At 50.6% G+C, this 12,139-nt stretch overlaps 3 protein-coding genes across 3 annotated transcripts; 1 reads left to right on the top strand and 2 right to left on the bottom strand.

Moving 5' to 3' along the window:
• Positions 1-3,821: 3,821 nt before the first annotated feature.
• Positions 3,822-4,725, bottom strand: BO97DRAFT_274023 (uncharacterized protein). Its single transcript, XM_025691008.1, has 2 exons — positions 3,934-4,725; positions 3,822-3,837 (listed from the first exon to the last, which is right to left on the bottom strand). The coding sequence occupies exon 1, from the start codon at positions 4,461-4,463 to the stop codon at positions 4,005-4,007; it is 459 nt and encodes a 152-aa protein (XP_025553775.1). The 5' UTR covers positions 4,464-4,725; the 3' UTR covers positions 3,822-3,837; positions 3,934-4,004.
• Positions 4,726-7,347: 2,622 nt separating this feature from the next.
• Positions 7,348-8,439, bottom strand: BO97DRAFT_404151 (uncharacterized protein). Its single transcript, XM_025694901.1, has one exon. It carries the CDS (start codon positions 7,960-7,962, stop codon positions 7,483-7,485), a length of 480 nt encoding a protein of 159 aa, XP_025553774.1. The 5' UTR covers positions 7,963-8,439; the 3' UTR covers positions 7,348-7,482.
• A 1,864-nt stretch (positions 8,440-10,303) lies between these two features.
• Positions 10,304-12,113, top strand: BO97DRAFT_441611 (uncharacterized protein). Its single transcript, XM_025698184.1, has one exon. It carries the CDS (start codon positions 10,723-10,725, stop codon positions 11,875-11,877), a length of 1,155 nt encoding a protein of 384 aa, XP_025553773.1. The 5' UTR covers positions 10,304-10,722; the 3' UTR covers positions 11,878-12,113.
• Positions 12,114-12,139: the final 26 nt, after the last annotated feature.

The raw sequence follows: 12,139 nt of genomic DNA, 5'->3' as shown, positions 1-12,139 counted from the left end.
CGAACTGACACGGGCCTTGCAAAACTTGTTTTTACCTTTTTGTTTTCTTGGTCCCCCCGCGAAAAAGCACAAGGATAAACACAGAGACAAGGATCATGTCAAGGAGTTGAATGCGAATTGATTCGGATGTGTCTGTCTGTCTGTCTTCTTTCCGGCTGGATTACTCACTCACCAGACGGACGCCTCGGTTTTGCATTGGTAGACCGTTTCCTATTTGCCGTACCTTACCTACATACTCCGACCCCAGACCGGCGGCAGCGAAACAGCGAAAAAATCAATCAATCGATCAGCAGGCCCCCAAAAATACCTAAAAGAAGAAGAGGTCCCAGATGAGTGGAGTGGACTATTTGAAGCGGGATGCATAGTCAGCCATGTGGCTTTCCGAACTCCAGTCGCCCGAACGAAATACGGTGGTCCATACGATGGATCTTGGACTTGGGGTTCTAAACTTCTACGGAATCCTCCCAGACCCAGACAATGGTCGACCTTATCCCAGATGGGAAGAAGGAGACGACGAGATGACTAGCACGAAGGGAAGAAAGAAATCATCGTCCAAGCCTCACTCAAGGAGAAAAGAAAAAAAAAAAACCACTGCCCATGTAAAAAGGCTAATTTGAGTCGGAGTGGATATGAGAGCAGTTAGTGAGTGAGTGAGTGACATGGACCTCGGAAGTGGAACAGGGCTGCGGTGAGAGGAGAGAGAGAGAGAGAGAGAGGCCTCAAGACTCAAGACTCAAGACTCAAGAACACGGCGCATGACTCCGGCCGGACTAAGCGCGTTCACTTGAAGAGACAAGAAACAACCTAACAGACACCCACCTTACCGCATTCAGTAGGGTTATTGGGCTTTACCGCCAGAACCAACGTCCGTCTGCGACCCGACTATCCGTAACCCCCCTCCCTTCTCCCACCCCAAGCCCCAAGCTAGATACAGATCCCATGGCATGGCAAGACCGGCTTGATAAAGTGGACCTGCTGCCCCCCCCCGGGTTGACAAGATGGTGGATTTCTGTCGCATCATTTGCTCGATGGGACACACTAGCCTGACCCCACCAACGGTCAGACGTCTTGAACAGTCTTCATTGGTAGTTGACTAAGTGACTCTCGACCCCCAGATGAGTGGATTAGTGGAGCATGATCATAGTGTCCATATTTTATCGAACCCGTCGCTTGCCGATGCGCATCGGCGAATCCCTCGCGAATGAGGGTCCGAGAATCCGATTGATGGGCGCTGACGGGAGGCAAAAATGCAGATGCAAGCGAATGAGGAATAATGCCAAATTGGAATTAAACCTCAGCTAATTTTCCCCCTCCCCCGCCCTCGTTCTACGGTGTACAGGAGTAACAGTAGCTTAGTAGAAGGCAAATTCTCTCTCGATGCGGGCAAACAGGGACACAGAGAAAGGAGAGAGATAGAGAGAGAGAGTGTTCGATTTCCCCACTTTGATCGATTGTGACAATGCAGCCAGGATCTTAAGCAGTAGCAGCAACAGCAGCAGCAACAGTAACTCCTCAGGTTGCTCAACAGCAGCCAAACAATGTGGGGAGTGCCCAGTACTGTAAGTGCCTGCAGGTGGTGGTGCAGTAGGTGGTTTGAATTCGTTGCCTGTTCCGGTAATACATTGGTGGAACCCGCGGCGACTATCATTGACTGTAGTCGGGTCACGGTGCGTCGGGTCTGGTGCGATTTACGGCCGATCCTTAAATAGTGATCTGTCAATGTGGATATAGTTTCCATTCGAATTCGCTTTTTTCTTTCCTTCTTCTATTCTTTTGGTCTTCGAAGTTCGCTCTGCCCCATCTCGCGATTGCCCTGCAATGGCAGTCACGTCCCGGCATCGTGTTCTCAGGGATAAGTGGGATCCGCTGATTCTACTCCCCACCCAGTAGGGATGGAGATCGAAGTGTTTTCGGACAGCTGACTAGATCCGGGTTGCCAGGGGCAGTGAAACGACCAGGCGCCTCGTATCCCTAGACTAGGTCTGCTTACTTACGGAGTAAGGTATCGCGTAAGCAACTGCGGAGACCACCTTCCAAGGGTGACGGCGATGATACATCAGGAGGACGTAATTGTGGTGGTGATAGTAGTATTGACGATGTTAAGGATGCTAAAAGTGCCCCCCTCCCAAGGAGACAGACAGACAATAGGCTGAAGCAGCCGCCTTTAAGGCAATGAATGGTGCACTGGAACTCAAGTCCAAGTCCCAGCCGGTCAGGTGGTCTCCACAATCCGTTCGCTGCTCTCTGCAAAGGCTGCATGTCTGTCGCTCCCGGAAGACTCCCCTTGCCCGCATCAAACTATGCATGCCTGACACAGTCACACTGTGAAAGTGAGTGGTGGCCTGACAGTCTACCCAGTCATGTTGCAGTCTTTGCCTTCCTCCATATAATGCACCCACTTTAGGTACCTTAGACGACCTGGGAGGGAGGTCGATTCTGTAGTCTAGTAATAGACCAGGATTAGGGTTCCAGACCCCCTCCACTGTATCTCCCATTGATTGGTTGCATCTTGCTGGCCCGATGACATGTAGGACAAACCTAAGCACTGACCACATTCTGTGATACCTTGGACCCTACTTAGATCTGAACAATGCAATAATTAATAGCAAGAATGCTGCAGCAATATTGGCAGTACTGAGGGGCAGGCGTCCATTCTAGGAGCCTACATTCAGAATGCTGCCGATCATATGTGCTGTACAGTACTTGTACTCATATACACACCTATATCGCATCCCCTAACGATTGGGCGCTTCCGTGGTGAGACAAGAGAGATTGACCTGTCTGGTCTGTTTTCAATGAGCGCAATCAGCTTACCATCGGGCATATCCTGGGCGTCGGCGCAACAAGATTGAGACTGCTGGGGCCCCCGGCCCCAGGGCGACGTAATTCGCTGGGCGGAAAACACCTTATTCTGGTCCCCGTCCATGCATGCAGTGCATGCATGGACTTATGTATGCCATTTGACTCATGGCGGCCTGCAGATACTTCCCATTCATTGCAATCTGTACTCACCTGTGAGGGATATCACTGATTGCGGATAGTATTGCGCATGTCCATTATGTGGCGGATAATGGATAACACCTTTGAATCGCTCTCATATGCACCCAACATCTCGTTCAAGGGCTGGTCTTTTTTGGCTGATGAGGAAGTCCGAAGTCCGAGCAGGCTCGACAGTCTTTGTTGCTGCACCTAGCCATGACCCACTCAAGTGGTAGTCACCTTGAGGTCCCCATACGTAATCACGGAGGGCTATGTTCAGTTCAATCGTACCCTGCCGCGCGATCTGCTTGGTCAAGTGTTACATGACGAGCTCAGGCATCGTGGTGTCAGTCAGGGCACGCGGCCAATTTTTCTCTGCTAGTACGCAGGGCTTTTTCTATACTGGCTATAAAGCCCTCAAGCCGAAGGCAACAGGATTCTTTGAGGCTAGTGGGCTGTGCCATAAATGATGGTGAGCGAGGCTTTGATTAGCTTCGTGGATGAGTACAGTCGAGATTATCATGAGAAACAAGCAAAAGCGATTGGGGTTGCTCTGCTGTCACGATCCACCGCAACGCTGCGGATTTGATCTGAGCTCAAACTGCAGCCCCGTGCTCCAGCCTCTGTATTCTTCGTTTGATGAAGCAAGGCAGTCGCTGAGAGGCTTGAGTGCGGACTGAACCTGTCAACCAACACATCGCAGGATGCGAGGCTCTCGAGAGAGCGACCATGGATCTTGCATGTTGCTGCTGGCATCGTCAATAGTACCAGATCCCAGCTTCTCCTATTACGAAGCCACACATGTCACTATAGACAGGCGAAACATTTCCCCAGTAGCAGAACCCTGGACGCTCGGACCTAATTTAAAGCCACTACGTTAGTGCATATTGATTAGTAGTAGCAATCGAATCAACTATCTCAACGCGCGAACAACCGAGGCGGGGAAGCTAAGACATTTTATCGCGGTGTTGTGACTCGTGAGAGTGACGGGGAGGCGACAAAAACGATCGGCTAAACCGCGATCTTCATAAACTGGAAGTTGGTCGTTGGTCGATCCTGCCAGGGTGAACTTTCTCCGACCTGAGACCGCTCATGTATCGCCCTGTGTCTCGGGCGGCGACCGCTATTTTGCTGGTTTCTGAATTGAGCCGTGTACATGAGCTAGGCGTCGGTCTGGTTATGGAGAAGCTAGGGCACCATGCAGATGGATCAATGTCGATATTGATTAATCTCCAATCCGGTGTTTGTTTCAGGAGTAGAGACTCAGACCAGTAGCACAGCAGGATGCTCTCTGATCTAATCATCCGATATCGATGGCTGGGGGGGCCGCTCCCATGACTCCATCGCATCCTCGCCACCCTGATAGCCGCCATTGAGTACATGAGTACTTGAGTAAGAAGAGCAGCGTTACAGAGCTCGAATCTTGGTAAAAAGATCGACTGCGTGGAGGTCGATGAAGATTGGCAGGCCCACATCCCACTCATGTAGTAGCAAAAAGAAGGCACTCATTGCGAGTGAGCGATGTGACATACCTGCCTTCCTTTAACATGGTGCATTCAAACCGAGCCAAAGCCGATCCAAACTGTTGGTTGATCGAAGTCCGAACACGACAAGACTGTTTCTCGGTAAGCGCCAAACGCATAGACAATCAACGCCAACGCAGGGCTGTACCGCGCCCGATCGCTAGTGCTTGAGTCCCCAACCTTTCGCTGGCTGTCTGCAAGCGGAGGAGCGGGTCTGCTGTCGGTAATGATCAGCACGTATGAAGTACGGGCGTCGACGCAATAATCTGGTACCGTAGGTGACAGTAGAATTCGCGTCAGAGTTCAGAGTACCAGTACAACATAACTCTGGTCTACAGGATTTGTGCTGAGAGGAGCTGACTTGTGGAACTCCCCATGCTTGTAACTATCTCAGATCAAGCATGGAATGCTCTATAGCAAACAGGCAATAAGTCACCGCGACCACCAAGGGATTCGGCAGGAGTAGTTCCAAGTTGGTACTGAGTCTCGTACATCATCGTTCTTTGGCCCAGGCTGGAACACGTTGCCCATCTGACTAATTCCCATACCTTCTCCTTCTCAGACCCAGAGTCAGCGACATGTAAAACTTCCTAAGGAAACCCCGGCCGACTGCCGCAGCGATGACGGAGATTCGGAGACATTGAAAGATCCACTTTGACTAAAATGGCGCCTTTTTGTTCAATGTTCACCCCAAATTCTTCCTTTTTTTATTTCTCTCTCTCTCATTCTTTCCATTTTTGCCCCTCTCAGCCCCATTCGAACACCCGTCAGCGAGGAACAAGCTGACCCCTGACCTTCTGGAATCTTGTTCGTTCCTCTATTTTCTTTCCTTTTGCACAGTCCCCCCTGCAGTCCGGTGGGCCCTGCACATGCGTTCGGATGGCCCCTCCTGTAATCTCCGGGTTCTGATTTGTAGTCAGAGCCGGGCGATGATCTCAATTGTCCGATCAGTTGTGTTCAATGAATGATATGATGTAGTCTAGATTACATCCGCCCAGTCCGTCGCACGGAGCTTTTCTGAATGTCTGCCGGGCCGTTCATTCGGCCGTTTGCTCTTTTTAGGTTCCAGCCCAGGCGACGTGACTAAGGAAACTCAACGCCTCTTCCCCCCCCCCCCCCCCCGGAGAGCTGGACATGGCTTGGAATTGGGACAGGGGCAGGTTCGACTAACTACCGACGGGTTGTGTTCCCTGCTCTGAGAAGCCGATCAGGAATTCTGGGTGACATTTTTATTTTATTTTATTTCGTCGATGATGCGGCTTACGAATCTGATCATCGGTTACAAAAGCGGGTTGATTATCTCTTGACGGGACTCAAGAAGCTACTGCTTGTACGGTGAGTTGTTCATTTGGCCCTCTCCATCTCTTCTCCCTACCCACTTCTTTGGCCCGATGCAGACGGGGTTAGGCACTTTCGCTTGAAGACCAATTTTCCAGGCAGATAGCGGAAGAGGGTCGAAAAAGGGAACCAAAAAAGGTTGAAAATAAAATCCAGAGAGCAAAAATAAAACAAAAAACCAAGAAAAGATAAAAACGAAATGTACTAAGACCAAAAGACCTCGGCCCTTCAGCCTTCAGCCTTCAGCCTTCAGGTACCTGGAGGAGGGCCCTCCCGGGCTCTAACCAGGAATGGTAAAGTCGAGTTGGAATCCGGTCCAGTCCGGTAGCAACCCTTGTTCTGGAAATGGTCTCCATCCTTCACTCTTTGTACAAATTAATCAATGGATTAATCCTCCGCCCCCTTTGTTCATATCATCGAACTACTTATGAAGGAGTCCAATCATTAGTTGGTTACATAGTCCGGCAGTCATTTGCTCGGAGACTTGTTGCGGAGCACCATCTGCTGGGGCGTGCAGCTGGGACTCGTCATAATGGCACACGGCGGCAACCTAGCGCTCTTTTCTTTCTCTCTCTCTCTCTCGCTCTCGAGCTAGTCAATCTGTGACTGGGTTGCAGTAACTATAGGAAATACTCTGGCAGATGTGCTCCATAATCTCCCCATCATCCCGTAGTCTTCGCGCCCACCGGCGCCGCTCGCATTCTCTCTCAACAGGGCTTTTCATTGCGAGCCTATGTGAGCAATTTATGGCGAGATTGAAGATATGCCAGATGTTGTCATCCTCTCCTCCTCCATAGCCGACCTTCCCGCTCCAGGCTCAGCTCTAAAGCGGTGTTTCCAAGTTCTTTTCGTCTGTCCCCTCCCTTCCCGTCATTCATTCCTTCCGGTTCAAAATTTTGCATCTGGCATTTGCCCGGGTCGAGCGGGTTTTGTCTCTGCTGATCCCACATCGGATCCTCCGTCTTTTCCGCTTCGTCTCAGTCACACATACACACCCAAGTATCCGGCGTCTTCATGATACGATAGGTACATGTACATGTACATGTACATGTGATCCACAAGGCAATAGAACCGGCCGATCGATAAGGATTACTAACAACCTGAACAACTCAACGGGCGAGCGCCGAGCTGAGTGTGGGGATTGAACTTGGCCAAGGCAAAAAGCTCATAACATTGTCCAGGTATGTACTCCGTAAGTCAAGTGATAAGAGACCGATTCTTGGCATCTGCCATCTCTGCTTAAGTTCCTAAGGACCAAGCGTTATCAACTTTCCCTCATAATAATGATCGAGCGTATTAGTCTATCTCCCACCAAAAAGAGTGAGAAGCCCGGTTCCTTCCAAAACGCCCACCGCCCCCTAAATAGCTTGGTTGTGTTTAGGTCCCAACTAGTGGAAGAGAGGGGGTCGGTTTGACCGACCGACTGACCACGCACTGCATCCGCCCCAAACTTCCATGTTAGGAATTCAAGGTTTACGAGGTGTTGATTGATAGTGTGGTGGTAGTAGTGGTAGTAGTAGTAGCCTGTCAAGCACAGGCGAAAGATCGTTGATTCCCGAAGGGGAGCCATTGGTTGGACAGGAATAGAAGCACAAAGCCTAAGAAACATAAGGTGTAGTGTCTTGGACAGAAGAAAGTATAACTATGCGCCCGGTGATGCCCATGACAAGGCGACAAGAACGGAGCGATTGGGGTGGGTGGGTTCTCGTTCAACCAGAAAGAGGGAATTGGATCCATTGGCATCTGGATCGTGCACCTGTTTAGCAACTAAGGGCTGGCAGGCTCTCTTGGTCGGAATGATACGTGCTTTGCTTGCTTGCTTGCTTGTTTGCTGGGTGTAAGTGCCGAGCTGGGGCTGGCTAGAGTACTCAGGTCCAGGCTTAGGCTTGGTCTTCCTACAAGTTGATCCAGGATAAAGAGGGATGGGGGGGGGGATGGGAAAAGGGACGTTTTCAACATTATTGTAACCCTTGCGTAACGGGCGCTGTGACGCGATGAAAACGGTGAACTTGTGGGGAACAAACAACGGGACTTCAAAGAGGAGGTTGACAAGGAACGAGGAGATTGAGGATGAAGGGGGAGGGAGCGAGAGAGAGACGGAGGGGATGAGAGGAGGGAGCATGTGTAAGTAATTAATGTAATACAGAGGTGGCTTTAGTGCTGACACGGAAATCAGATCAGACAGGAGGACAGGAGAGCCCGAGACCAGAGACAAGACTGAGTGAGAGTTGGGAAGGGGGGCACGGTTGACTTACGTTTACGGAAACGTTGCAACTTGTAACAAAACTCCAAGTTTTGGTCACAGTCAGTGATGATTGATGATGATCTGGTCGGATCGTGGGTCATTTGCAGGCTATCCTCGCCGCTAAGGTTGCCAACTTGAGGTATTCCTCTCAATGACTAAGACATTCGTCTTAACTACCTGTCCCCTGTTCCTTCGTCCCCTGGCGTCTATCGCTCCGGAGCGGGCGGTTGGATGGGTAGATGGTCGGTCGAACCGTCGTCGTACGTAGACGGACTTGGGAGGAGGCTTAGGGATGGATGGATCCATGCTGGAAGGTATGTGCGAGTCGTGCGTGTGCGCTCTGCGGACTAGGACGTACAGTACAGTAGATAGGTATTAGGTAGGTGGTAGTTAGCTAGCTAGCTAGCTAGGCCAACAGTCCCCCTGCTAGGCAGACAGACAATATGACCCAATGCAGGCCAGTGACTGGTACATCCTATCTGTCTATCCCTGGTAAGCCGACATTGAAGCTGAGCTGAGTGAGCATCCGGCATTGCACGGGGGAAGAAGAAGATGATGATTGAGGGAGGCGGAACGAAGGGTGCGTAATCAACTACGGACATTACACGGCAGTACAGTATTACCTACCGTACCCCTATGCCGTCTATGGGTGTGTGTGTGGATGTCTGAGGCAACAGCAGCAGTACATTTTGTGACGAACCAAGTGGTTTGGTTTGGGCAGTCTCTGCCGATGTAACAGATCACACATTACTCCGTGAGTAGCCACCATCCAATCCCGGACAAGAAAGAGGAGAATGAGTACAGTAGGAGAAGGCAGCGATGCAGGCTGCTGATGATCCATTACTCGTAAGTCGCAGGTGAAAGGTGAAAGGTGTGTATGGTAAGGTAACTAAAGTCACTACTAACTTACTAGTGTGGCTTGCTCCCATTTAGCCCCAGACTGCTTGCCTGCTTGACTGACTGACTGACTGACTGACTGGCCATGGGGCTCACTCCCTTCCTCTCGGGCCTTACTGCGCGGTAGCGAAAGTTTAGATTAGTTTGGGTTAGTTTCGGCATGTCCCAGTCTCTTGGACTACTCCGTTGTTCCAGTTTCTGGTTCCTTCTTTAACTTCCACTCCCATCCCGGCCATGATCTCTGCTGCTGCTGCTGTGGTGCTTGCTGGTGGCTTGGCTTGGGATTCCCTGGCTAGAGCCCCTCCGATTTCAGTTTCCCATCCAATGATGATCTCTGTGTCTGTGCCCCGGTTTCCTTTTTTTTTTTCCTACTGTATGCTCTTTTTTATTGGGATACTCTAAATTAATTTATTTTCTCTTATTTTTTCCCCATTGTTAGACGGTGGACTGCATGTCCATGTCTCCATGACCGTGTCCATCACCTTTACTTAACTTGACTACTGAGTACTGACCGGCCAATGGGTTTGATCATCCCCACTAACAACATTGAGAGTCTTCTTCCCCACTTGGATAGGACACACTTCCACACTTTCACCATCATCATCATCTATCGTCACCTCCTCTTCCGCCGCCCCCCCCCCCCCCCCCATCTCCCATTCTCTTCTACGCTCCCTTATCCATGGATCCGTAGCCCAGAAGGCATTTTTGCCTCCGGCTCAAGACAGGTGAAGTGGAGCTACACATCGAGTGGCACTGTGGCATGGGCTCATCTGAATCACCGTTCACTCCTTTCTTCCTTCGTTCCTTCTTCCTTCCCTAGCCGTGGTCCATCCCATCCATCCCTCACCAGCCAATTCTCCATCCCATGTCTTGCTTCTTGCCCTGGTCTCCTGTGACTAGACTAAACCAAACTAAACCTAACTCATCGAAACTCAACTAATCTAAGCTAAACTAAATCATCAACTAAACCTACAATAGCCTGGACTAGGCTGTTTTCGTTAGTGTCAACGTCGTGTCATCCCAAATCCCAACATGTGTCTTTCTATCCATCCCTCTTTTACACTTTTAAATACTTCACACCTGTAGTGGTTAGTAACCCGAATGGATCGTGGAACTGGGGCGGATGGTAGATCAAGTAATGTGTGCCCATGTACATACATACTCACATAGGCTACGTTCCACAGCGCCCATGTATCACCCTTTCCCAATTAGGTTCCTTTTCCTTTCTTTTCTACAAGAAAATTAATTAATTAAAAACTATATTCCCTCCCTCGTCCTTTCCCTGCCTCTTTTAGACTTCTTTGGCTGTTGCCGTTGCCGAACAATCTAACTATCCATCCGAACTATCTGGGTCCAAGCTAAGGGACTGGAACTGGCTACCCTTAGCCCAAGTACGCACGCACTTGCTTCCCGTACCTTGCCTCAACGCCTTGTGACCCTCATGCCCCCTGTGTCATCTGTGTGGATGATAAGTCTCGAACCCCAGTCTATCACTTCGGAGATCCTTCTTACTGCTTCCTGCAGTCATCCATGGGTCCTATCCCGTATTTGATACTCATAAGCGGAGATCCTCCTGCCCCGTCCTGCCTTCCTTATATCTATGGATGTTCACGCCCACCATCACCACCACCACCTCTTCAACCTCAACCTCAACCTCACTCTTCACGATTGACCATCACCTCCTTCTCAGGATCGTATCTATCCTTTCTTCCATAGCTCTACCGCCCACACATATTCTCAATGGCCAATTGCTGGCAACCGCAAGCCTCATTCGCCGACCCAGTTTGGGCCTCAAACAACCAACCATGCATGCGCTCTTCGACCTTTCGCGATATGATCCATGCCTTTCCTAAACCAAAGCAGACTGGACGGGTGACGAAACCCCGCAGTGCCGGCAACAGTCCTGCCTCTGCTGGCAGACGGAGGACCACGACCATGCCTCACAGTTCGGCTATGTACCCTGGCTACCAAGCCCCATTCAACCCTGCTGCTTTGGCGTCTGCCTTTTGCAGAAGTAGTCGCACCCGTCCGATGAGTTGGCATCCGGTCGTGGACCCTACCACCTACTCGACAGCTCCGTACTTTGCGAACTCGACCACTCTGGACAGCTTCGCCGCCGTCGACATGTGCCCTCAGCCACTTTCCACCGCCCCTGCTGTGATGGAAGGCAACGACATGCTGTCCTCGTATGTCGAGGAACTTCCATTCTTCACTGGGATGCAAGATCAATTGCCGCTTCAGCAACCTGCCTTCGTTCAAGAGGAGCCTGTCTCATGGAGTAATACCTCGACGATGCCCGCCGTGGCAGAACCCATGTCTGATTGCTGGTCATTCGACATGGCTTCCATGCACAACAGCATGCCTCCCGCCTACGTCGCCGACTCGACTTATGACGAGAGTGTGCCATCATCAGGCTGCCTGACGGGCCCAGCGACCCCCCAGTTCCTTCCCATCCAGCGCCCGGATGATGATTGCTCCACGCAGGCCGATGCGCTATCCAACAAGCTTGACCCGGAAGACGAGCTCGTTGGCATGGGCCTTTACAGCAACCCCGAAGCATTGACGGAGACTTCACTTCTGGGCCTGTCCGGCAAGGGCTTGAAGCTGGAAGAGACCTTCACACCTTCAGCGAACGAGGAGGAGGACAAAGAAGATGACGAAGACGATGATGACGATGAAGGTCCTGAGAACCAAGACGAGGCGCCACTCCACGGTAGCTGTCCGGCTCCAGTTCCGACGCAGCTCCAGCAGCCCGTCAAGCCTGTCGCAAACATGATGCACAAATCATTCTTCTTTGAGGAGAATGACTTTGAGCAACCCGCGATGGTCGGGTCGCAGCCGCTCATCAATATGGCTAGCCAGCCCTGTATGAATTATGGTTATGGATGGATTTGATTCTCGGAAGCATTTTCTTGATTTTATGATTTTATCCTGTATTCGCTATTCAGCATTGCATAGCGTGGAGTTCATTTTCGGTTTCTGGCGCGGCGATTACATGTACCAAATACCCTGGGAAGGCTGATTGAAGCTGTTTTGTTCTTTTCTCTTCTTTTTATTTTGACGACTATGTATTAGAGAATCCTTAGGTGTTCAGACACCAATGAATGAGAACATCCTCAAGGATGAAACATTTGATGAACAGATTATGATGGTGATG

Source organism: Aspergillus homomorphus (genome assembly GCF_003184865.1).
Source record: "Aspergillus homomorphus CBS 101889 unplaced genomic scaffold BO97scaffold_8, whole genome shotgun sequence".
NCBI lineage: Eukaryota > Fungi > Ascomycota > Eurotiomycetes > Eurotiales > Aspergillaceae > Aspergillus > Aspergillus homomorphus.
Note: the sequence above shows the minus strand (reverse complement) of the source record. Positions and strands in the feature narration are given on the sequence as shown.